Source organism: Musa acuminata, chromosome BXJ3-3 (genome assembly GCF_036884655.1).
Source record: "Musa acuminata AAA Group cultivar baxijiao chromosome BXJ3-3, Cavendish_Baxijiao_AAA, whole genome shotgun sequence".
NCBI classification, from domain to species: domain Eukaryota; kingdom Viridiplantae; phylum Streptophyta; class Magnoliopsida; order Zingiberales; family Musaceae; genus Musa; species Musa acuminata.
In genome coordinates this window covers 621-27594 of record NC_088351.1, presented here as the reverse complement: position 1 = coordinate 27594, position 26974 = coordinate 621, and the positions used below count along the sequence as shown (strand labels likewise).

General features: G+C 40.1%; 3 protein-coding genes and 1 pseudogene across 5 annotated transcripts; 3 read left to right on the top strand and 1 right to left on the bottom strand.

Moving 5' to 3' along the window:
• Positions 1–1660: 1660 nt before the first annotated feature.
• Positions 1661–7893, bottom strand: LOC135634377 (cell division cycle protein 48 homolog; annotated as a pseudogene).
• A 479-nt stretch (positions 7894–8372) lies between these two features.
• LOC135634378 (U-box domain-containing protein 12-like) lies at positions 8373–13694 on the top strand. Its single transcript, XM_065144800.1, has 4 exons — positions 8373–8769; positions 9055–9171; positions 11913–12326; positions 12394–13694. The coding sequence occupies exons 1-4, from the start codon at positions 8461–8463 to the stop codon at positions 13477–13479; spliced, it is 1926 nt and encodes a 641-aa protein (XP_065000872.1). The 5' UTR covers positions 8373–8460; the 3' UTR covers positions 13480–13694.
• A 2534-nt stretch (positions 13695–16228) lies between these two features.
• Positions 16229–20222, top strand: LOC135634379 (probable pectate lyase 8). Of its 2 annotated transcripts, XM_065144802.1 has the most exons (7): positions 16229–16394; positions 16536–16607; positions 16975–17040; positions 18060–18702; positions 19182–19285; positions 19420–19558; positions 19645–20222. In XM_065144802.1, exons 1-7 carry the CDS (start codon positions 16279–16281, stop codon positions 19864–19866), a joined length of 1362 nt encoding a protein of 453 aa, XP_065000874.1. In that variant the 5' UTR covers positions 16229–16278; the 3' UTR covers positions 19867–20222. The 2 variants fall into 2 exon arrangements, with proteins under 2 accessions (XP_065000874.1, XP_065000875.1); XM_065144803.1 differs by lacking the exon at positions 16975–17040.
• Positions 20223–21518: 1296 nt separating this feature from the next.
• On the top strand, positions 21519–26579 carry LOC135632718 (3-ketoacyl-CoA thiolase 2, peroxisomal-like). 2 transcript variants are annotated; one of them, XM_065141430.1, is made up of 10 exons: positions 21519–21657; positions 21909–21985; positions 23146–23230; positions 23312–23438; positions 23531–23745; positions 23831–23938; positions 24024–24101; positions 24303–24422; positions 24520–24616; positions 26327–26579. In XM_065141430.1, the coding sequence occupies exons 1-8, from the start codon at positions 21568–21570 to the stop codon at positions 24363–24365; spliced, it is 843 nt and encodes a 280-aa protein (XP_064997502.1). In that variant the 5' UTR covers positions 21519–21567; the 3' UTR covers positions 24366–24422; positions 24520–24616; positions 26327–26579. The 2 variants fall into 2 exon arrangements, with proteins under 2 accessions (XP_064997502.1, XP_064997501.1); XM_065141429.1 differs by having other exon boundaries at positions 24303–24434.
• Positions 26580–26974: the final 395 nt, after the last annotated feature.

Below are 26974 nucleotides of genomic sequence, written 5' to 3'. Positions count from 1 at the left end.
AGTCATTTTAGTATAGCAATGGGGGTGTTGTTGATGGTACGTAGGTGAGCGTGAGTATATATACGCTCAAAAACCACTCTTGTTATGGTGGTGATGGCTATCGTCGACAAAATATCCACAGAGAATCCTAATTAAAATCCACATGTGTCGATCGACTTCAGCAACTCAGCTCTGACTGAGACAATGTGATCCAATAAGTGAAAGACAAAAAAAGTAGAAGAGGCTTTCACGATAAGAGGGGGGGCAGAAGGTAGGCACGTTCGAAAGTGCCCAAGTGCCGGGCGGACGAGGAGTTGGTGTGCAGGGCCGGAGGGAGGAGAAAGATGGCGGCAGTCCCATCAGATTCCCAACCGCACCGCACCGCACCGCACCGCACCGCCCCGCCTCGCCTCTAGAAGACGCTTCAACAAGCATCCTTTTTCTTTTCTTTCTTTCTTTCTCATCATCTCCAGGGCCTACTCTCGTAGGGGACGCTCTACGAGAACCAACGCTCGCCAGGGGGCATGCACCTCCGATTTCATCCTTTCTATCCTCGAATCTGATTAATAGCTAGCTGTTCATGGATTTCATACGACGACTGCCTACCTATTTTACTTTTTTTCTCAAATCTGATTAATAAAGACCATATCTATTTTTGAATCCGACTTAAAGAAACTATGGAAAGAGATAGATAGATAGATAGATAGATACAATCTGATTAACTAATTAACTAATCGACTTATCGTAAGCATGATCAGCGAGTACCACATACATTCTTGCTTAAAGCTAAGGAGATTAGATGGCCACAAATTCCATTCGATTATCCGAGTTTTTGAGCTCATCAATCTCACGTCCAGTTTAGGAAGCTGACCAGCTATCGTGATGGAATGAATTGAGTATATGCAAGTATCGAAAACACAAAAAGGGAGAAACAAACCTGTGTGTATATTGTAGTATGATGAATAATAATAATAATAATAATAATAATAATAATAATAATACACTTGACGACATTTGCATGCTACTTACAATATTATTAAAGGGAATGTGAATGCTCAACACGATACGATTACAGGAGCCAAATGGGGCACGAGCATATCCTCTTTGACTTTTGTACTCACCCATCACCATCGTTATCATTAGCTCAGTGTGTTGCAATGGACACGCCAATTATTATTGCATGGAATTTTGCCTGTTAAATCCTCCTTGCAGTGTCTAAAAATTATTATTAATTTTTTTGTATTGATTTTATATATTTATATATGTACATATATATATATTTATTTATTTTTAACATCCACTTTGATCTGAATGTAAATGATTTTATCAAACTCTCAAGTTTAGTCTCTTTGCACCCTTGATTTATAATAATTCAGTATTTAACTCATATCTTGTTTGGGATGAAAAAGGTCGAGCAGAAGCTATTCGTTCGTACATGATCTAGAAGAAACTAGAGGATCGGAGAGAGCGCATGAATAGATAGCTGATTAGATTTGGACTGACCCAAAAGAATATGACAGGCAATAAAATCGCACACTCATGCAAAGCATAATAAGAACATGATCTGGATGATACCAGCACAATCATACCTGGAAATGTATCAGATTCTGAGACTATCAACTCATTCGACTCGGATTCTAACTGCACAAAATCAATCATATGACACATACAAAGAGGCTGTTACTATTGGAAACTGGGAAAGCATTTCGAGCAACAGATAGATAGATAGATGCATCAAAGGAAGCTACAAAAGCAAATTCCGATAGACAACGATGGACACGCAGTGTGGCATCACATCATAATCTTTCCATCTCAGATTTCCGTCCCTTGTCTATAGCTTAGGAACAATTACTTAACCAACTAGGTACCATGATGAGTATCAGAGTCGAGGAGAAATATTAGCACAGAATATGAACCGTGTCCTACAAACTAATTATATAGATCATCATCGTCAGCTCCAGCACCTGATGTGGCAAATGGGTGGTCAGTGCCAGCAGTCCCAGCCTATGCTCGGCCGGGGAACCGGAACTTGCTTCCAAATCCCCTAGACTGCTGCAAAGTCTGAGCGAAATCCTGATATTTTCGAATATCTGCATCGCTGACGCTCCTCCGAGCAAACTTCATCGACTCCTCAAAGTGAACCGCTTTGATTTCTGCAACTTCATCGGCATCATCTTCATCCATAGCTTCTGGATTCTCGCTCCTCCACCGCTCCCTTTCTATATCCTGGACACCATTTAAAAACACATGCAAAATCATGATGGATTTGATTAGTAAAAGTGTAACGGACAACAACATTCTACAAAGAGGTAGACACTTAAGGGATTAAAAATGAAGGGCCAAGAGAGAACTAGACGGCCTGCTGCGACCGTATACAAGACCGGAAAGGGCTTGGTCCTCGGAAGGAAATGAGAACACAGAGTGAGAAGCCATGGTAGGACCTAACTCACATCGGTGCCGAGGAAAATGTTTCACCTTTTCAATGTTTTCTCTGATTGCACATTTACATGTTCGTTGGCAAATTTCTGTGATATCTGCGCCGCTGAAGCCTTGAGTGTAATTAGCAAGAGCCATCAGATCCACATCTTTTGCAACAGGGGACTTCCTCAACCAAGCTTTAAAAATTTGGCACTGTGACGCCTCGTCTGGCAGAGGAATGTAGATTAACTGATCAAGACGGCCTGGCCTTAGCGATGCCGGATCAATAATGTCAGGCCTGTTTGTTGCCCCAATTATAAAAACAGTTTCCTTAGCACTCATGCCATCCATCTCAGTCAGGAGTTGAATGAGAACTCTATCAGCAGCACCTCCTGCATCCCCAACACGACTCCCTCTCTGTGATAGCACAAATTGTAGTTAAATGAAATAATAGTGATAGATAAGAAGGGCGATCAAACATATGCTGGGACAAACCTGAGTTGCAATCGAGTCCAGCTCATCAAAAAAGAGTACACATGGAGCAGATTGACGAGCCTTATTGAAAATTTCTCAAACATTTGCTTCGCTTTCGCCAAATACATGGTGAGAAATTCTGGACCCTTGACACTGATTAAGTTTGCTTGGCATTCGTTGGCTATGGCCTCTGCCGACAAAGTTTTTCTGCAACCTGGAGGTCCATAGAACAGGACTCCCTTTGAAGTTGACATACCAAACTTTTCAAACTTCTCTGGATGCTCAACTGGAAATTGGACGGTCTATAAATAAAAGAAAATTCATGACCAAGCAGTTAGTTGAAATTTCCAAGAGTACCAGAAAAAAGTGTCAATTGTTCCTTCATAGTACCTCTTGCAGTTCCCTCTTGACATTTTCAAGTCCACCGATATCATCCCAAGTAACATTTGGCACTTCCACAACCTGGATGCAGGTTCCAGGAACTAAATAACAAATTGTATTTCAACTAAACAAGAATTACTAACAGAAATGCATATGTTGGAAAAAATAAGAACATGGCATTTACGGTTTCCCGGAGTGCAGAAGGGTTGCTTGTTCCAAGAGCAGTTTTAAAATGTTCATTTGTAACAGCCATAGAGTTCAGAATCTCGGCATCTATAGATTCATCCTCCAAGTCAATAACATCCATTTTCTCACGTATGCACTGAAGAGCAGCTTCGGTGCACAAGGCAGCCAGATCAGCCCCAACATACCCATGAGTGTCCTTGGCAATTCTTTCCAAATCAACCTGCATATAGAAAATGTGTCAACTACCATCATAAACCAGGGCACGCACAAAAAATATAATAAAAAAGACAAAGCATTCTCATAAACAATCTTACATCTTCAGCTAGTTTCATATTCTTGGTATGTATGCGAAGAACTTCTAGGCGACCAACCTCGTCTGGCACCCCAATGTCAATTTCCCTATCAAAGCTCCCAAACCTTCTAAGAGCTGGGTCAATGCTGTTTGGTCGATTTGTTGCACCAATTACAATCACATGGGACCGTGACTTCAAACCATCCATCAAAGTCAAGAGTTGAGAAACGATACGCCTCTCCACTTCTCCATGGGTTTTTTCCCTCTTAGGAGCAATGGAATCTATCTCGTCGATGAAAATAATTAATGGTGCATTCTTCTCTGCTTCTTCAAATGCCTTTCTAAGGTTGCTTTCACTCTCTCCAGCTAGCTTTGACATAATTTCAGGACCATTGATGCAGAAGAAAAATGCTCCAGTTTCATTTGCTACTGCTCTTGCAATCAGAGTCTTACCAGAGCCAGGAGGTCCATACAACAAAATGCCTTTTGGTGGTTTTACACCGATGGACTTGAACAATTGAGGGTGTCTTAGGGGAAGCTCGACCAATTCTCGAATTTGTGCCATCTGCTTCCTAACACCACCGACATCATCATACCCTACCTCATCAAGCAGTTCCTCATCCTCTCTTTTAATAGGGTCTCCATCACAGAAAATCTCAGTATCGGGGGCAGCCACACAGTATTCTGGTGGGTCAGTTTCAGTTACCTTGAACTCAACACTGCGCATCCCACCCCTAACAAGGAAGAGGTCTCCTTTCCTAACAGGGCGATATGCTTCCAAGAAGTATGCTGAAAATCACATAAGAAAAAGAGATAATATTATGCAGAACACAAACAAAAACAGCAGGTTTCTAAGGCTATGGAATGCAAAAGAGCCATTTTGAAGACAAAGAACAATATTCTGCAAATAACATAAAAAGTTAGAAATAAAGATCTATAGTTAGCTGTATTACTAGCGATCAAGCTTAATCCAGCCAGAAACTTTTGCCTGAGAAAGTCAAATTCAAGACAGAAGTTGTGGAACGCTTATCGTTCTTTGATTAGATGTACTTCTTTCTCAACCTACTCCTCAACAAATTAATTAACCCAATGACAAAATTAGCATACTGTGAAAATCCTAGCTAAAGGCCTTGAGTTTATGATCGAATAATGTCCTCAAGGCCCAAGTTGTAAACCATTGATCTCCCCCTCCTTTAACTCCTCTTCAATTGCTTGATATAGACCATATCACTCGGTTTAAATTCAGCAAACAGAATATGAACAATCTAATTGAAAATTTAAAAGATATATTCCTTCAAATAGATACAACTAAAATGCATGCCGACCTAAGACTATTTAAAGCACCAACAATATATACAATAGGCATATTAAAAAGCACCTCTTGCTTGATTGGCTAAGCCAGAATCTGAACAAATTGATGTATAAACTATCATCTTTTTCCAAACTAATAGTAAATGACAAACAAAGCTTTCAAATTAGGCATCAACTAGCAGAAGAATATATCAACCAAACTAAGGTCTGCCGGAAGCATCTCTTGCCTCAATTAGGGCCGTTGTGTCACGACCTTAGCTGGAATTGCCTAAGGCGTGAGGCACCCTTGCAGCCAAAGACTCGAACTTAGCTTGCGTTGCCTAAGTCGCGAGTCACCCGTGTGGCAAAGACGCGAACTTAGCTTGCGTTGCCTAAGTCGCGCTTCGCCCTTGCGATCTTGCTCCGCAAGGATCAGCCACTTTGTAACCTCTCGCAGGTCCCGAAGGACCTGTAAAAGAGAAAGAAAGTTAGATCGAAAGAACGAGCAACGGACAAGTCCCGAAGTCTCGCGAAAAGGGAAGCTTTACAAGCAAATCGTCGAACACCTTGTGTGCACAAGAGAAAAGAGGGAGAGGGAGAAAAACAAGGCTTTCAAGGATGAACGAACAGCTGCAAGCCCACAAACAACCGCTCACCTGGTCCCGGGCGCAAAACCAAGTTCCCGTAAAGGTCACGTGCGAACTTGCGAAAGAGTATTCAACGCCCGGTATATAACCGAAGCCCCATCCAGCCATGTGCCACCCGGGGGGTTCCTGGGTGCTGAGATGGCTGACATTTTGGTGAGCGGAGGCAGCACTCCGCTCACCTCCCGCGGCACGCGAAAACGGAGCCGTTTTGGGCTGTTTTGGGGCTGTTTTGCTCGGTTCGGTGAGCGATCGCTTTGCAACGCTGCAGCTTGTTCGAACTTACATATTTACAAGCAAAATGACCCAAAATCATGAGAAAACATGCTGTCAAGCAGCTGTACATGCGGGTGTGAGCGACGAACGGTTCGTTGAACGGAGTTGTTGCGGGTGCGCGACGACCGTTCGTGACAGTTGGGTGTTTGGCTCCCCAAAGAAACAATATTCCATAATATCCTAACTTTTGCTTCTCACTTTTGTGTTAATGTTTTCCCTCAATGGGATTCTTAGGCTTTATAAAAAGAGGAAAAGAAAAAGGAACAGATAATCATGTATCCAACTTGGTCTAGTGTACGGAACCTTCAACAAACAAGCCATACCCTGTGCCCTTATTGATAATAAAAAGAAAACTAATTGAATATTTTGCTGCCACCAATATTTCAATAAGCACCCACAGTCACGACAACACAAGAAGGCATCTTCTCAGCAGGCTCCAAACCAATGTTGTGAATGAAGTACAGACTGACCATAAAGGAAGGGCTTTGAAAGAAACAAATAGTTGGTCAACATAACTACTCAAAATCCAATGACCTATTATGTTACCATGACATAATTGTCCAAACTTTGACATGCAAGAGTGGAAAGGATTACATTTTAAATAACTAAGAAACACCAAAAACACCGTGTTACTTCAAAATTACAGTTTACATCTCCCAGTAAAGAAGAAACACCATCTCATAACAGGGCAATGGGTCCCATGAAACTTTTAAGACATATATTGATAATGAACCATTACCCACAAAATAATTTCATAAACAAAATATCTGCCCAAGTATCCTTCCATAAAAGAGTAAAAACACTAGATCCAGGTAAGCCAGAGAATTTGTGGGAGAAAAAAAAAATACAACTTACGCTTCAAATAAACATCAAACAAGTTTCCTGTAATGCCTTCAATTGTATGATCTACGGGAAGTATATGCACGCGCTTTTGATATTTCACATCCTGACACTGATGCACACATACCACATCCCCGAGCCTCACTCTAAGGTTTGACCTAACAACCTTATTCATCCTGATCTTAGGTTCATCACAAGTGTCATCAGGAAGCGCAATACAAATTGTATCTCTTCGCTTCTTCCCCTGAAATCATTGCAACAAAGACGAGAAAGCATTTACTTAGTCAATTAAGGAAGTGAACCCATTAAAATGAAATCCATGGTTCAGAATTCCCCAGTTATACAAAAGTTGTGGATGTCTGCTGTTTCTTGTCTCAAATGTGATTATCAGAATTTTAAAGCTATTTATATTGAAGGAGAGAGAGTGGTCTTCTTACAAATGTGGTAGAGACCAATTTTTCAAATGTCAATTAGAGAAATGATACATAATGAATTGAAATCTACATGCGAGTCCGAGCCTATGTTCAAGAAAGTGCCTAATTTTCACCAGCAGTATTTCTGAACAAATTCAAAGCTATAGAAGAAAAAGAAAAACTAGTCAATCGACGTGCCCAATTTCTTCCAACACAAAATCCAAACTTCACCGAAATTCCTCGATGGTAAACAAGTCCTCCCCAGATGACTCCATAACTCCAAAGATTTCTAGCTCCCAGTAAAAAAAACTCAGCATTGTCACCTTCAGAAGGACCGTATCGCCACGGAAAAGCTGCAGCTTTTCCATCGTCTCGGGTTCAAGGAGACGACCGAGTTGTCATCGTTGACGGCCTCGTCAACTATCAAACGGTTGGGGGCCTTCTTCCGCTCGAGAATCGCGGTGCTGAAGTCCTTCTTCGCCCCCTTTCTGCAACGATTCCCAGACGCACAAAGAAACGAATCAGATCGAAACCCTGAGGCCAGCATAAACCCAAAGAGATCAAAGGCAAATAAGGATCTCACGGATCGGACGAGGAGGAGGAGGACTCGCCCTGGTTCGCCATCGGCGTTCCGCGAGGCGGAGGAGATCGAAGAAGACGAGTAGGGGTGGCGTCGGGGGATATTTATCGGAGCGGCACGACGCGAGGGCCCCTACCGCTGTATCAACGTGGTCAACGAATTCTGATGTGGAGACTTCTCGTTGGAGAAACGTGGAGAGGGACAGTGACGTATTATTATTGCCAGGTGATTTCAAATCGGATTCGGGTGCACTGACTCCATCCGACCCAATAAAACGAGGTTTAATTAGTTTTGGCCGACGGAGGAGGATTGCGATGTGAATTTTGAGAAATGGTCGCATTTAACATATATATATATATATATATATATATATATATATATATAATAATAATAATAATAATAATAAATGCATATTTCTTTTATAGAATCAAACGATACCCAAATATATTTAATTTCTTTTTAGACGCAAAAAAGAAGCCGCCGAATAAATGCATCAAAAGTATTAGTACGACTCCAACCGCATCATTAATCTGTTTTATTTCTTTACATAGTGACAGATGATGTCATTCCATAGGGTGAAAACAAAATATTTAATAACATTTGGACTCCTTCCGTTGGATTCCTCCACCGAATAATTCTTCTCGTCTTCCTCCTCGATCCCCTTTTGCTCCATTCGCGATTGCGTCCATGGCGCCGACGGCTGAGGAAGAGGAGGCGGCGGGGATCGGCTGCGGTCGCGGAGCCGCGGCGGTTGAGGCCCTGCTGGGGTTGGTGGCGGACGTGTCCGCGTTGCCGGACAACCGCGGCCCGTTCAGGCGGATGTGCTGCGACCTCGCGCGGCGGGTGAAGCTCCTCGCCCCACTCTTCGACGAGCTCGGTGACGACGCCGACTCACTCGGACCGGCCGAGATCCGCGGCCTCGAAACCCTCTGCGCTGCCCTCCTCGAAGCCAAAGACGTCCTCCGATTCGTGAACGAGGGGAGCAAGCTCTATCAGGTGACCGCTATCGACTAGCCTTCCCGACTTTTGCTCGTCAATTGTAGTCGATTTCATCCTTTTTATGGTGAAAGGTGCCATTTTTCTCTTGTTGCGTCGGAAGCCTTCTGAATTCGTATTGAATCTCATGCAATCATGTCGTAAGGTGACATTTTATGTCCAATTATCCAGTCAATGTTTAAAATCACTCGCTTTTAATTTGTGGACATATAAAAAATTTGCCCCTTTCGATCAACTTCTGAATAAATTGCTTATTTCTTTTCCCTCTCGGTGTGTCTTCTCCAGGTTTTGCGCCCACAAAAGTTTGAACAAGTCTTCCGCAAGGTGACCGAATCTATTGAGAAGGCACTTGGTGAGATATGCTTGGACAAGCTTAATGTATCTGTAGAAGTTAAAGAACAGGTAACATCAAGAACGCCTGATCCATTGAGGTTTTATGTGAGTCGTCTTACATTACGTGGTCACCAATTAGGATGTAGTTGTTATAAAGCTGAGCTTATAAACTAAGCTGATGTGCTTATAAAGGTGCATATAACCAATTTACTATGATAGGATTCATTGTCTTTATTTGAAGTAGTTAGTAGACTTGTTGATCATGCAGTTGAGGTCTCATTAGATGAAGGATGCTGGCTGGAAAAATTTGTTACCATAAGCATGTTAGCAAGCTTCACTCAAATTTGGGATTCTCGTTCAGACTACTGAGAAATTTTGTCCTACATGCTTGTGCAAATTAAATCTCTTTTATATAACCTTTCGTCGAGTGTAGAATATTAATTGTTATCATCAAATTGATTTTCTAAACAGATATTGACTTTTGACACTTGAGGTACAGGGTAAATCAAAGTTTTGCAGCTTGTCAGAACATATGACATCATTTGAATATGTAGCTATTGTGGGTGGTGTGACATAATCTTTGGGGCACACAAAGATCTGTACAATTGTAACTACATCGAAGGACAAAGCATCAATTCTTTTTTTTCAAAGTTCCACCTAATATTTTTCAGATTTATTTTAGGGGAAGATGTTGGAGATCAACTTTATTAGTATTCCAGTGGAGTTGAGTCTCATTAAGAGTAGAATGAGTATTGTCCAGCGATACATGATGTTGAAGTTTGGACTTGATTAGATTCAAGATTAGTATATTGTCATTCCTATTGGTAGACATTGTCAATCTCGTGTTGAGATGAGAAGAAAATTGTTCCTTTGGTGAAACCTTGATAAGTATGGTTTGTTATTATATCAACTAATTGAAGTAAGTGTTAACCTTCAATTCATTTGGAAGGCATTGTATGAGAAATTGAGAGAGAGCATCCAGTAGAGTGCATGCATCACACCAAGTTGTGAGGCAATAAAGAGACAGTGAGATAGAAACTCTGTAGTGTAATGTTTAAAATCTTTGTCCAATACCAATGCTAGTCCTTGGGTGGACCAGTCAGGCACCGATGTCATACCTCGGCACTTCCTCGAGCCAACTAATACAAGTTTAGTGGGTTGACAAGAATTGAAATTTGAAAGAGAGACAAAGAAGAGGGAGGAGGAGGAGGAGGTCTACTCCTGGTATGAGGAGGCAAAGGTGGGGAGATATACTGATAGTAGGAGAATGCACAGGAGGACAAGGAGGCGTTGGCAGAAAATGAGGTGAAGAAGAGGGGGAGGACACAACAATGGATGACAAGGAGGTGGCAGAGGAGGTAGTGGAGGAGAGAGTGGAAGAGAGAGAAGCTAAGACAGCTGTCAATAGCCATCATATCCTTATTAAAAAGAGTTACTGGGTGGTAAAGCTCTGTTTTGGACCTGACCATGTGATGTTGCTTCATCTTTTTAGCAATCAACCATCAAACCAGTAAATGTTTGTCTGTATCTTCTGGTATGATCGAGACATTAATCCTTGTTATAGTGCTTAGTAGAAACCATGAGTAATAGATAGGCAACACTATCCTGTTGATAGGTAGTTGAGTTGTCTTTTTGTGTGGTCCTCTTATTAATGAAGTTTCTATTTTGGCGTCTTTTCTATCTTTGGTACTCTCTTTTCCATATCTTCTTTGTCTCATTTGGGCCTACTACCACCCCACAATTGCTATCAAAGTTTACGATACGAAACCTTTTTTTTTCCAGTTTCTACTGACTTCTCAACCACATACCTCTTCTGTTAACTTTAAATTTGAGAAATTTTCTTTTGAATTTCTATTGCAATGTGTATTTTTTGATTCCATATATCTTGTTGTAGTTAACACTTGTCAAGTGGTTAAAGTCAATGAGTTGCCTTAAAAATCATTGTAGCTGCTAATAAATTGACATATTTGTCTTTTATGACATCTAATAAGCACTATCCTGAACTCAACATAGCTGTGATCATAGGCATTCATTAATTCTGGTATCATAGTTATTGCAATCACTCTGCTTCTAGAAACCTTGGTGCAGTTTTGGTCATCTCAATCTAAGCCTTTTCTTTTTTACTTTTTTCTTTTGCATTTCCGGTCACTGTGGTAAGGGATATGCAATCCTAATCATTGAAAATGGGAGTTTGATCTTGTCGAATTTTGATCGGTTTATAATCATTAATAAAAGAAATCCATAGTCAACGTCCTTACTCTTCAATCTGGTGAAGGCAAGTTCAATATTACTAACAAAGGGCAGTCCGCTGCATGATGCTTCTCTTAATGAGGGTTCAAGACAACAAAGGTACTAAATTAGCGAAAAGAATTATGTATGTAACAATGATTTTGTTATATTGCTTTTACCTCCATTACTTTTGATTTAATTTGATGCATTATGAATGGCATGGAAGTCCAAATTATCTTAGAATATTTAGTGACATAAGTAACTCAATATGTTAGGACCTAAAATAATTACAAACCTGAGTTGCTTATCACATTCTAGGTAATTATGTTTAGGATACAACATACTAAATATGCTAATGCACACTACCTGTCGATGTTGCCTGTGCAGACCAACTAGTTTCTATTGTTTGCTTTCTTTGATTTTATCAATTTTATGTAAAAAGACATGTTTCGGTCCAATTGGTTAGAAAAGCTTAGGCACTGAGCATTGGAAGTGTATCCTTTTCCTTGTTTCTTTAGCTTTTTTTTTTTTTTAGTTTAATCACTAATGTGGGATATATGCTAATTACTTAAAGTTTCCAGATTGAACTTGTGCATTCCCAGCTTTGTAGAGCAAAAGAAAGTACAGAATCACTCGATTTACAACTAAACAGAGATCTAAATTGGGCAATAAGTGAAAATCACTGTGATCCTACTATCCTCAAAAGAATATTAGAAAAACTTCAACTCAAAAATAAGAATGATATCATGAGGGAGTCTGTTGCACTGCATGAAATGGTAATTTCCGGTGCCGAAGACCCTGATGTCTCTGTGGAGGAAATGTCATCACTGCTGAAGAAGCTTAAAGATTTTGTAATCTCAGAAAATTCAACTTCAGCCAGCATCGAAAAGAAAACTAGTTTTGCTAAGCATAGATCTCCAGTGATCCCAGATGATTTTCGATGCCCGATTTCTCTCGAGCTGATGAAGGATCCCGTCATCGTCTCCACAGGACAAGTAATGAACATAAACCTAGAACTTATTTTATTTTTTCAATATTCTAGTAATTAAATTGTTTCTGCAGACATATGAAAGATCTTACATCCAGAAGTGGCTAGACAGTGGACACAAGACCTGCCCTAAAACACAACAAACTCTGTCCCATGCCACTCTTACTCCCAATTTCGTTTTGAAGAGCTTAATTGCACAATGGTGTGATGCCAATGGCATTGAACTGCCCAAAAAGCAAGGTAGTTGCCAAGAGTCGAAGCCAGGGAATAGTTCTGACTGTAACCGTGCGGGGATCAATGTACTTCTGCAAAGACTGGCAAATGGGAACCAGGAAGAGCAAAGAGCAGCTGCTGGCGAACTCCGACTACTCGCAAAAAGAAATGCTGACAATAGAATATGTATTGCCGAAGCAGGTGCCATCCCGATACTTGTACAACTCCTTTCATCTCCTGATCCGAGGACACAGGAGCATGCGGTTACAGCACTCCTGAACCTTTCGATCAATGAGGATAACAAGGGTCTAATCGTAAAAGCGAAGGCAATCCCAAAGATAGTAGAGGCGCTGGAAAGTGAGAGTATGGAGGCAAGGGAGAATGCTGCTGCTGCTCTGTTTAGTCTGTCAGTTGTGGATCAAAACAAAGTCCTCATAGGAGAAGCTGGGGCTATACCTGCACTTATTAATCTGCTGTGCCATGGCAGTCCAAGAGGTAAGAAGGATGCAGCTACTGCAATCTTCAACCTCTGCATTTTCAAGGGTAACAAGGTAATTGCTGTTAAAGCTGGTATTGTGGTCTACTTAATACGGATGTTGGTTGATCCTAGTGGGGGTATGGTTGACGAAGCGCTAGCTATATTGGCGATTCTTGCAAGTAGTCAAGAAGGCAAGACGGCAATCACACATTCAAACCCTATGCCACTCATGGTGAAGTTGATGAAGACAGGATCCGCAAGGGTTCGTGAGAATGCTGCTGCTTTGCTGTTTTCGCTGTGCGGTGGTGACGAACAACAGCTCAGGGCTGCAGTGGAGTCCGGTGCAGAAGAGGCGTTGAAAGATCTCATGGAAACTGGCACCGAAAGGGCTAAGAGGAAAGCCAGCAGCCTTTTAGGGCTCATTCGGCAGACTGCCGACTCTTCCAATGGTGGTTGTGCCGAAACCTAAAACAACTGCTTGTTCACACATCTAAAACATTGAAGAGCACAAGCTATTTTCAGTGAATTATTGGTGTTAAGACTTGCGGCATGAGCCTGCTTGTCGGAATCCTGTAATGAAGATATTGTTGGATTCGTGCATGTGATTCTTTGTTGAAGTTGCTAGTTAATCGAAAACTGACTCGATTTCAGCAATTTATGCAAATTAGTGATGGCTTTATTCAATTGATTGTACATTTGACAGCTGGTGGGCTCTGCATTGCAACTGTGTCACTAATGCTCATTTGCTCTTCTTTGCTGTCACATTTGAGTTTTGATGCAGCACGATGAAAACTCCACCACCAGGTTTACATTGTGCTTGTGGATACATGACATCATTATATAAATATATATTATTTATTTAGCTATTGATTATTAGGGGGACAGAGACATCTGCCGCTGCCTCAATACTGAGCACCTGCACACATCCAGCATGGTTCAAATGAGTCTACGGTTGTGAACCATGGAGAAGTCTTGGCAAAAGAAACAGAGCCCACGCTTCCCACATGAGAGAGCACATGGCCTGTGTTTTGGATCTCACGGTTGCATGTGGAAGCCCCCATCAGAATAAGTGAGAGAACAGTAGTCGCTGGATTGCGACTCGTGTGCATACCATTGTACGCTTTAAGTCTCACAAATCTATCTATCTATCTATCTTGTAATGAAAATAATAATCAAATCAAATTACAAAAAACAAACGGTTAAGATGAGATTGGATCCCAACATCACCTCCTTATTTATATTATCAACAAATTAATATTCGATTGGATAAGTACAATCGAAATGGTACGAAAACACACATACATCCCCCCTTTCACCAACCACCCAATTAAGTTTGACGTGCGAACGAAAACCCCGGCAAGCACTAATGACGAAGATTAGGTACTGCATAAATATTTTTAGTTAAACATTAAAAATCATAATTCAAACTTTTTAAGTCACCAGAAAATTTTTGAGCTATTAGAAATGGGGTTCGATATATTATTTATTATATATATAAGAAGAGTTGGAAGTCTTGTTATGTCGTACATGGAAGAGTGTTACAACTATGAGAGAGAGAGACGGAGTGTGTGTGTGTGGTGGCTCACTTCATCTGCACAACTTAACTTTTTGTTTGCCATGTGTGTCTGCTCCGACGACACCCAACACCAACTCGTGGGAGATGGACAGATTCGCCACATGGCATGTCAGCGATGGAAAGAGATGGATAGATGGGGCTCCTCTCCTCCATACATACGTACATACATACATGTCCATCTTGATACTATAAGAAAGAAAGAAAGAAACCAAATAAATTATTATTAATATTATTATTCTTGAATTTGAATTCATTTGATCTTATCACCATATTTACGTTTGATTCAATTCAGATTTTTGTTTTTTTTTTTCTATTAGCATCTATCCCCAATTACAAATTTACCAAGACTCCTACTTCTTCTCTACATCGATTTAAATATATTATTATGTCACGAAAAACATAATATGATGATTTCTTAGGAAAAACATTATATATATATATATATATATATATATATATATATAGAGAGAGAGAGAGAGAGAGAGAGAGAGAGAGAGAAGTGTGTGTGTGTGTGTGTGATGATAATAAATAAACAAGAAATAAAAATATTATCATTTTGTATAAGAATATTGTAAGTGAGTCTTAATTAGTTTAAATCATCATATGTCTTAAAACCTTGTTATTTTCAAAATTTTGTAAAGTAATTTATGAGAGAGTTATGGGGTTTTGATAAATTTTAGAAATGTTTATAATATATTTTAAAAATAATATTTTTATTTTTTTCTTATTTAGTCTTTAATCTTGTTTTATTTTATTTAGTCTTTAATAACATTAGGGATTAACTTTTATATCTAGCCTTAAAATGAGATAATCTATAACTACTCCAATATTCTTCTCTTAATATTTTGTTTGATAGGGAGAGATAGTCTCAAACGGTTTATCTTATATGTAGACAGATGGATAGAGAGTGACCTGGATCTTTTGCTTCTACAATAGTTTTCATGTGATGATTATGTATTAGATGATAGTTGACTGTCAATATATTTCCTATCAACTATATATTTTTTTTTTATAAAAATTATATATTATTTAAAAAATACTACATAATGTTTTGTGGATAAAAATCAACCCACAAATATATCATAAATAGTTGGTGAAAAAATTTTTAGATATTGTCAGAAAAAAATAAGAGCTTTTTAAAAGATATTTTTGAAACATTAGAAATACAAAATTACTATTTGAAAATAATAAAAAAATATATCATCCGAAAAAAACCTAAAAAACTATTTTTTAGAAAATCGTCCATACTTTTTATGTATTAAGTATATTGAACATGATAAAGAATTCAAATGCCAAAATTAGAAGAAGAAGAAGAAGAAGAAGAAGAAAAAAAGTTCAAAATGCACATCCATCACATGCCACGATCCACATCAAATAATTACACCAATTATCGACACGCGGGGGGCTTCTGCTGGTGCGACGTCCGAAGTGGATGGGAGCGACGCGTGGGTTAAAGCTGCCGTTAAAGTTGGTTGAGGAGACAGCGACACGGCGTCTTCTCACGGTGTCGGCTGGCGCGATATGCCGTCTTAATTAACGGCGCCGTTAGCTCCGTACGGAGAAGCAAAGAGAGAGAGAGAGAGAGAGGAGATATCCGACGTCGCCCCCTATAAAAATGGCGATCCCGCTGCGATGTTCTCAGCAACTGCCCCTCTAAGAGCTTCTCCTAGTATAGAGAAAGAGAGGGCGGCAATGGCGGTGTGTTCGAGATCGAATCCCACACTACTATTGCTGCTGCTTGTTGGGTTGATGGTGGCCTTAGCAGGAGGTTTGGGATGGACCGGAAGCGAGAGATCGTCTGATTCGAGGTGCATTTCCATCGTCTCCGAGCTTCTTCCCCCGAAACGGGAATGTTTGGGCTTGAACATGGCGCTCCTGTTTGGAGCAGAGCCCCAAAGATCGGATTAAGACTGTCCTCACGAGTTGTGTCTTTCTCGGGCTCGTTGCAGGAATGGCAGAGCTTCCCGGAGGATCTCGAGAGAGGCCGCCGCCACGAGCGCCGCTTCTTCCATGGAGGCGAGGTGAGCGCGGAACTCCCAGTTCAGTTTCCCCTGGGACTCGTTTCTTGAACGATCTGGGCCATTCCAATTGATCCACAAGAAATCAGAGCCTGCCCCCTCGATCACCGTTTAATTCGTTTCAATCGCTCTTTATTGGTTCTTCGTCGTCACCATCATCGCTTTCTCTAAATCACATCACGATTCCTTCTCTTCTCGATTCCCATCCCTCTTCCCGCTTGGTCGCCTCTTCCTCGGCGTTCAATTAGGTTTTTTCCCCCACATTTTTTGGACTTGCGATTCTGTGATTGACCGACCACCTCCAAGTGTCGATTTCTTTCTGTGTTAACATGTGACTTGCTCACCCCTCGCATGCTTAATCTTGTGCTAGGACTGCAACTAAGATGGCAGAAGCCGCAGTTTATGACCCGGAAGAGGTTTCTTCCGCTGTTCACATGTAAGATTTGATTTTTTTTCTGTACCACCTCATTATATTTGTTGACAATATTTACCGACATAAATATTTAATGATGGAATAAGATCGAAAAAAAAAAATGATGATATCAGAGTGAAATGTCTGTATTCAGAACTTCTTTTAAAAAAGTTATAAATTAAGATCATATCTTTTCTAGTGGAGTAAGCTCTTAGATGGACTGATATTGGTCGGAGATTTAAGAGTATGCTCATGTAAAAAAGATATATATATATAGTTCATATTTGTTTACTCAATTGTTTTTGTTCTTCTTTTCTTACATCGTTAAATATAATATCATTTTTCTATCTTGGAACTCTCGGGCTGTTTCAAGTTCGAGGATCAGAACTAGTCGCTCTCATGCGTTCTGTTTTGTTCATGGGTCTCTTCGTGTACAAAAGAATACATATCTCAGAGAAAAAGAAAAAAAAAACTTTTATTCATTATTTTTGTTGCTTTTCTTTATGAAATTATTTCCTTTCTCGAATCGCTGTGACTCCTTCCCACGACCAGAATTAATTGTCCACATGCGCTTCTTTCTTGTTCATGGCCATTCGATGATCCCTCGACGTGTTCGATTTGCAATCTGGAGGCCTACGTACAGGCGAACACTGTTGTTACCCAGTTCTCACTAATAATTCCACCTTTGCATGGCATGCGCGATGCATCACCTTGGTTCTTCCGAGTAATACAAAGCTACCATCTTGCATCAACAGCAGCCTTTTTGCCATTCCTCGCATGATCAGTTAGCTCACACAGTTGTGGTGGGACCCAGAGAAACTTTTACTTGAAAGGTGCTGCAGTCGGTCTCCGATATGATCCTCGTTCTTCTGAAATGACCCTACCAGCTTTTCCTTGCAGCTGACTGATTGATCGATATATTCTGACGTTTGTAGCCTCTATCGATTTACAAGTGTTGGTTTCTGTGGATTCAGCCGGTACTTGTGATACATAGTCTCCGTAGCAGGCATAAGTCCTCCATTGAGTTCACTTTTTGCTGACAGGAGCATAAGCAACAGCACAGCTCGGAGGTCTCTTGGTTATCTGTCGTGCGGCACAGGCAACCCAATCGACGACTGCTGGCGGTGCGATCCCGACTGGCATCTTAACCGGAAAACGCTGGCTGACTGCGGGATTGGCTTCGGTCGCAATGCCATCGGCGGCCGTGACGGCGAATTCTACGTGGTAACGGACTCCGGGGATGATGATCCCGTGAATCCACGCCCGGGAACACTCAGGTACGCGGTCGTCCAGGATGACCCCCTGTGGATCACTTTTGAGCGTGACATGGTGATCACGCTCGACCAGGAGCTCATCATGAACAGTTTCAAGACCATCGATGGCCGCGGCGCAAACGTCCATATTGCCAATGGAGCTTGCATCACCATCCAGTATGTCACCAACGTCATCATCCACGGCCTCCACATCCATGACTGCAAGCCGACCGGCAATGCCATGGTCCGCAGCTCTCCTTCGCATTATGGATGGAGAACCATGGCTGATGGGGATGGTGTTTCCATCTTCGGCTCCAGCCATGTTTGGGTGGACCATTGCTCTCTCTCCAACTGCGCTGATGGGCTGGTTGATGCTGTCATGGGCTCCACCGCGATTACAGTGTCCAACAACTATTTCACCCACCACAACGAGGTATCCCTCTCTTGCATTGCTCTTGTTGTATTCAGTACTGATAGCTGATCTTTCTACAAGGTGTTATTTTTATACAACATACTGGTCACCTAATCCTTTTTCTTTCACAACCTTCATGCACTATCTAAGCGAGAGATATCAAAATATGTAGCTACGAAAATGTTAATTTCCAAATCCAACTTCAAGAGGTACTTCCTTTTTGGGATAAGAAATATCCAACAATAAATCACCTTATTTTTCAGTACTCTTTCTTGTTTAAGATCGATGTTATGATTGGCACTATGGAACACTGAAACAGACAAGTTGCTTTTTTAGCTTAGTGATCGTTGCTACTACTTATAGACATTGGTAGATAAATTTAGAGGTCTGCAGTGACTGCAACTTCACTGTGCCGTGTTGCTTAATTGCCTTGAACTAGGTCGATTTATCTGAGTTCTGAAAATTGTCTCTTGCCGACATTCTTGGCCAAATTGATACAGGTAATGCTTTTGGGCCACAGTGATTCTTATGAAAGAGACAAGTCCATGCAAGTTACAATCGCATTTAACCATTTCGGTGAGGGACTGATTCAGAGAATGCCCAGGTAATTTACTGCATTCACGAGCACCAGAGATATAGTTCGATGCATTGTTTCCTTATGTGCGATTACAGGAATAACACAATTAATTGATACCAGAAGTAATCACTACAAATGACGAATGTTTGTGGCACTTACAGGTGCAGGCATGGCTACTTCCATGTGGTAAACAATGACTACACACACTGGGAGATGTATGCCATTGGTGGGAGTGCAAGCCCAACCATCAACAGCCAGGGCAACCGATATCTTGCCCCGACCAATCCATTCGCAAAGGAGGTACAATAAGCAACCGACCACGTTGTTTCAAGGATTTTGCTTGAATTTGGATTAATCTATTCTGTCTGTACTTTTGATATGGATAGGTAACAAAAAGGGTGGACACAGATGCAAGCTTGTGGAAGAATTGGAACTGGAGGTCTGAGGGTGACCTCCTGCTAAATGGTGCTTATTTTACCCCCTCTGGTGCAGGGGCCTCAACTAGCTACGCAAGGGCCTCCAGCCTTGGAGCCAAGCCTTCCTCAATGGTTGGCACATTGACTTCTGATGCCGGGGCCCTGTCTTGCCAAGCTGGGACACAATGCTAAGAAGGCATGCCCTGCGGCAAAATGGCATACCCAGAAGAAAGTGAATCTCTACTTGACAGTGTTACAACTTTTACGTTACACTGTTGACGATGCCATTTCTCCAATCGCCCAACCTCCGCCTGCTTCCATAATATGGAGCGCATGCAGAAGTGTTGTTTATTCCTATATATCTACTTTCAGTGTTTTAGCTTCTAATATTTATACTCTCCTCTTTTATTCTATATTTCTTTACAGCTTCTTTCCTTGCAGTAAGTAAAGCGTCGTAAATAGATTTAATTATACATTTCTATTAGTTTCATTGCCATACATGTAAGTTTGGTGCTTGCATTGACATAATAAAGAAGAATTACATATTAGTTACGGTCTAGTCTCTGCTAGTGTTCATCTGTTCTTGTGGGCTTCTTTCCCCGCAACCGTGGTTGTTGCCTTGTGTAGAAACTGCAGAAGATATTGTGAGTTCATAGGTTGTATTGTGTTGTGTATCTTTATTTTGGCATTATAATGGCTATATTTGTGGTTGGATCTTATAAATTTTGACATAATTTTTTTTATATATATAAATAAATGAATGACACTGAAGCATCTAAAAATTGTTCTAGATAAACTAATACTATATAATGTCCTAACGGTTGATTCAGCGCAACAGAGATCATGGTTCCTCAGTTCCTAGGTCACAATTTAAGCTTATATACATATGGGACTAATTATGTCATCTAGTTAATTACTTTTGGTAATTCGATCTTTACATAATTAAACGTTAAATTGATATTTCTATAATTATGAAAGTGAAACATCTATGTTAATTTATCATAATTTTATTGATCTTATTAATAAAAAATATAAAAATAAAAATATAACTTAACATTCTAGTTAGTGGTGATAGACGATATGACGGATGCTAGTGATATTAGGAGCCATCGATGGCTATTGTGGATGAGAAGAGGCATGACAAGATATGAGAATTGCTTTATATCTACGTTAATATCGATGCAGTTGTCGAATGATCATTTCGTTGTTTTGCATCTACGTTAGTGTCAACGTAATTGTTGAGTGATGAAAGGGTCGTTGATGTAGATGTCAAGCAGTACGACTCTACATCTGTATCGACTTCGACATAGTTATGAAGCAATGAAAGGACCGTCGATGCTGAGCAACACGGCTCGATAATTATGTCAACATCGATACAAATGTAGAGTGTCCCTTATTTCTCGCAATCGCTCTTCTCATCCACAATAGCCACTCGTACCTCCCAACGACATTTGCCACTACTAATTAGAATATTAATTTTTTTTTTATATATTTTTATTGATAGAATCGATGATATTAGGGCAAATAAACTTAGATATTTTATTTTTATAATTAAAGAAATATCATTATAATTTTTTTAAAGTTTAGGGACTCAAATGATAAAGATAACTAGTTTAGTTCCCCGCCTAGCTACGCACGAATCTTGTCGAATCCGTTACCTTGCGATCCGCCGTCCATATCTTCTACCGCCACTTCCGATGGGAATGCCTGCGTCCGCATACAAGCAACACCGCTTCGCCTTATCCTATCAATTCCATCAGCACACATAGAGTGTACATATGCGCATAACTATATTTATGCGCGTGATTGGCGACCGAACCCTCCCCATAACTGCACGTGTAGCTTTGACGCTTTTTCCTTGTCTGCGCTTGATATCGACGAGATATCGAAAAGATGGAGAAGGCGATCGATCGGCAGCAGGTCCTCCTCCAGCATCTCCGGCCCTCCCCTTCTTCTGCCCCCGGTGGTTCGCCTTTGATCTTGGTGAGAGGCTTCCCTCGTTCTCTTTCGATCGGAGAGTCCATGGATCGGTTGGGTTTGTTTTCGTGGTGTGGTAAATCGCCATGTCAGAGGGGACTCTTGGTTCGTTTGTTGCTTGTTTGGATTGGTCGCCTGATCTGAGGGTTGGATTCTGAGTTTGAATAGTTGGATGGTTGGCTTTGTGAGGGAACATTAGGTTTCTTTTGTGGTTTAGACATCTAGTTCAATTGGGCCCTTCTAAATCTTGATGACAGGCTTCTTTCTGTACCGCTAGCGACAGTGCGGCCTATCAGAGGAACGCTTGCTTTGGGGATGACGTCGTGGTTGTCGCGTAAGTTATTATATGTTGATCCATTCTCAGTACTCAAGGCCAATTCGTTTCTTTCTTTAGGTTCTGTTAATCTTCGGAATTGGTCCCGCGTAGTTTTTTAGAAGCTCGTGGCGTGACTTTAACTGTTAAACGAAAATAAACCGCCAATCTTTTGTTAGGGAAGAAAATTAAGTTTCCTTGTTTAGGTTGTGCTAGTCTTTACAGTTGGTTCTTGTAGATTTTTAGAAGCTCGTAGCATCACTTAACTCTTAAACGATAAGAAATTGTAAATGTTTTTGTTATGGAAGAAAAAATTGTTTCTTTCTTTGGGTTGTGTTTATCTTTGGAATTTGTTGTGTATACGTTTTTAAAAGCTCATGGCATGACTGAACTGTTAGATGAGAACTGTAAATCTTTTGTTAGGGAAGAAAAAAATTGTTTCTTTCTTTAGATTTTTTGACGATCATAAATGGTTGTGTAGATTTCTAGAAGCTCGTAGCATGACTTAACTGTTAGATGAGAAGAAACTGTCGTTCATTTGTTAGGGAAGAACTGAACGATCACACACTGGAAAATAAATTTTAAAATTTGGTCATAATGATGCTTTTCTCCAGTTGCGTAAAAATCCTGTGTGGTTTATTGGCAAGAGTAATGAAGCATTCTAAAGCAAATTAGTAACATTCACGAAAAATCTGCTTTTTAGCCTTGAAGATTACTTACCATTTACTTGCACATGTATAAGTTGCTTCATGCATTCCCACTGTATAAGGATGATTGGCTGGTAATATTGACCTATGCACTTGCAATAGTGTTAACCATGTTGCTTCTTACCTCATTTCTAAATGCAGACAAGTTGATAGAGCGAACTGCTGCTGCCTAAAATGAAGAGAAAGTTGGTTCAACTATCAATACCTTCTGCCAAAGATCTATGTAACCAATATGCTTCATTCCAAAACTTTAGGCCATTGATGATTTGCCATTTTTTCCCTAAATTTTGCTCCTGTTGGGTTTTGAGTACTTCAATGATGGGATTTTTCTGACTTTTGTCCCTAGCCAGTAGGGCCTTCTTATTCCTTTGTGCAGCATATTGGTCACCGTGATTTGCTATAAATTATCACATTATGTATTTTTTTCAATAATCTCTGTTCAATGTTTCTCAATCCTACTACCCTATATTATAGTGCATACCGAACTGCAATTTGCAAGTCTAAGAGAGGGGGTTTCAAGGATACATACCCTGAGGAACTGCTTACTGCTGTGCTGAAGGTCTGTTTTTCTCATATTTGTGTTTCATGACATAGTGTCTACAGAATGGAGATAATGTTGGAATCATTTTCTCTCTTTTAGGCATTGTTGGATAAAACTAGTCTGAATCCAAATGAAGTTGGTGATATTGTGGTTGGTACTGTACTGGCACCAGGCTCTCAAAGAGTAACTGAATTCAGGATGGCAGCATTCTATGCTGGTTTTCCTGGTACTTCGACTCCCTGTTTTTTCTGCCATTGATGGCATTTTATGTACATTATTGTAACATCTTACAGCTTGATTTTTTTATTTCCCCCATAGAAACTGTTCCAGTAAGAACAGTGAACAGACAGTGCTCATCAGGCCTTCAGGCAGTTGCTGATGTTGCTGCTGCTATTAAAGCTGGATTCTATGATATTGGTAAAAATATTTTGGTTTACCACTTTTATGCTTGCATAATAGTTCCAGGAATTGGTGCTGGGTTAGAATCGATGACTGCAAATATGTTGTCTTGGGAGGGTTCAATAAACCCAAAGGTATGTTCTTTGATCCTTGTTCAGTTCTGAGTTAGTTTCTGCATTTCTGTCTTCTACTACATGCTTTTGTCTTTGAATGCTTTAGGGAAACAAGTTTCAAAAAGCCCAAGATTGTCTGCTCCCCATGGGAATTATGGTTGAGAATGTTGCTCATCAATTTGGTGTGGCAAGACAAGAACAAGATCAGGCTGCTGTGAGTCTGTGGACATTGATTATATTCGTCCTATTAATAAATTTGTCATCTTAAATTCATTCTTACGATATTTTTCTTTGTTCAGGTTGAATCTCATAGGAAGGCAGCTGCTGCAACTGCTTCTGGTAAATTTAAAGAAGAAATAATTCCAGTGACCACAAAGGTGAATCATCTTATTTCAACACCTCTCTCTCTCTCTCTCTCTAATTTGGTAATTAAATATATTTTGGCCTTGAATCATTAAATAACTGTAGCATTCCAACATATACCATGTGAAAGTAATAACTGTTGCCCTCAGTTTAAAGCTGTTGCACCTGTCCTCACTTGGGTGTGTGGTTTTGATGATATGGTTTACTTCTTGAAGATTGTAGACCCAAAAACTGGGGAGGAAATGCAGGTGACAATTTCTGTGGTTGATGGAATCTGACCAGAAACATCTCTATCTGGTTTGGCAAAGCTAAAACCAGTTTTAAGAAGGATGGAGGTACAACTGCTGGTAATAGAGTGTTTCTTTTATGTGATAAATTTGTTACCAGCTAGTTCTTTATTAGTGGTTATTAAGATGGAATAATTTATTGTAGGCGATTCAAGCCAAGTAAGTGATGGTTCTGGAGCAGTCCTCTTGATGAGGAGAGATGTAGCAATGCAAAAGGGGTTTCCTATACTTGGTGTATTCAGGTTAAATTTCCTTCATTTCACTAACAAAACTAATTTATTCTTGTACTAGTTTTCTATATCAATCATCCATGTCAATGACAATGGTTGCTTGAGGTCTTGCTCATTGCTTAATTGAGCTTATGTTGTACATGCATGTGTGCACACACAAGAAAAGAAAGGAAGAAAGAGAAGGTATACAAGTTGTCTTGTATGCATTTTCTCAGACGCGGATCAATTCTTGCTTAGCCGACTCGGTATATGCTCATATAGTATATGATTTGTTGGATGCCATAGGGAGTGTATTTGTAGCTTTACTGAGGTAATGATATGAAAAACAGTTTCAGTATGAGGCTGACCTTATAACTAGTGGTTATGTGATAAGTTCAAGTTTGAAGGGGAACACACCTAAATAATATGTTTTTCTTAGTCGTGCGTGCTTGTGCCATATGGTGGTACGGGTTGGGTTGCAGTCTGCTGATTGTGTGCAGTCACGTGCATGAGCAGTGGTTACGTGTGGGTTTTGGGGGTTGACTTGCCTTGTACCCTTTGCTATGTGGTTGTTTTGAGCTTGCAAAAGTGTCCATTTAGTTTTGTTATATCAATTGTTCAGTGCTGCTTCTACGGTCCCAATTTCACGTTTTCAATAGAACACAGACCGTAGTTTGGCCATGCATTCACTTGTCACCAACTCAATTTCTTTCTGTTCATGTCCTTCGTAACCACGAGGTTATGAGTAAGTTGATCTTTTATGAGAAGGTGCCATACAGGTATCACACGACTAATGCAAGATTTAGCTCATTTTAAGATGTGCTCATATTGTGTATGTTTTGATGATTATTAATGATAGTGTAGTTATAGGTTTAATGTGGTAATAATATTAAAAATGGTTTACTTATGAGGAAAACCATTTTGGCTAGTGGTTTAGTAATTTGTGATTGGATAACCATAGTTACCAATGGACTTAGCTTAACCTAACATATTAACCTCAACTTTGAGTTCTTTGTGATTGGCTCAGGTTTTTCTCTGTTTTCTTATGGGGTCATTCATGTTTTGAGTATAGTGAAGGTTAACCTAAACTGCCATGACTTGATGGGATAACTGACCCATTATCTTGTTGGACTCGACTCGCTAGCTCAAAATGTTGAAATCCAACTAATGGTAGTACAGTCATGATGTCATCAAACTCTTAAATAAGTCAGTCCAAGTCTTTATCAACTTCCAATGTGGAAGTTGATAAAGACTTTTGGACTATGTTTCTTTAGTATACAGACCTATTTCAAAGCCTGGATGGATGACTTGACTATGTTTCTTTAGTAGACTGATATTGCAAAAGTGATCTTTAAGCTGCTAAATCATGTTGTATTTGCAGTTTGTGTAATTCAAGTGTTGAGAAGGACTCACCTTGCAGGAGTATCTCAAATCTTTTTTCCATTTAAAAATGGTACTATGCTTGTATGATTATAGATCATGTATGTAACAAAAAGGAGAATGTTCTATCTTAGCCCACTTTTTTTGTTTTTCTTGCATGCTGAAAGCTTCTCGGCAGATATCGACCTTTTGGTAGACAATACTAATTTATACGGTTCATATTTGGTATGAAATGACTGTAAATGCATGGTTAATCGAGAGTAAGCTAGAGAGAAAACTCTGTGGGCGAATAAGATTGTTAAAATCAATAATATTTTCAGCAGTCATTCACTTATGTGATAACCACCCATAAATCATTTGCAGGTGAAATTGGTTTCTAATGGGTGATTCGAAAATCGCAGTTGTGGAGGGTCCTTTTGAACTTCTTGTACGATTTACAACATTTGAAGTCTGGCATCCATTTGTTCATCATGCCATTTATTCTTGGAGAAAACCATGGTTATATCCAATGTTGTTTTGTTGATTTCTCCCATCCAATCAAGACCGTTTGAGATATTCAAGTATGGAAACATTCTCAATTTGCTTTGCCTACCTTTGATAGAGTTGATGTTGGATATGATTAGTTCCATGCAACACTTGGATCATCTATCTTCCAAACATTTTGGTGAACCAGTTTTTTAGTTGTTCCGCTAGTTTTAGGGGGTTGCATCTCACTGTTGCATATTGATGAAAAGGTTGGCCTACGCTACTTTGATCATGAGACGACAATATTAGCCGGAATTGCAAGAGCACCATTTTTCGTTCGTGTTCACTCGACTCGAGCTTTAACAGAGTAGTATACAACGGTGAAGCCGCATGAATGGAAGCGGTTAAAGATGCACGCTTAACAGTGCAACAAGTTTCATTCATGTAGGGATCGAGCGGCTATTCTTTACTTGAATTTTTAGTCATTATATATATATATATATTATCTCAACCTTTTATCAGCCTCACATTAATAAGAATTTGATC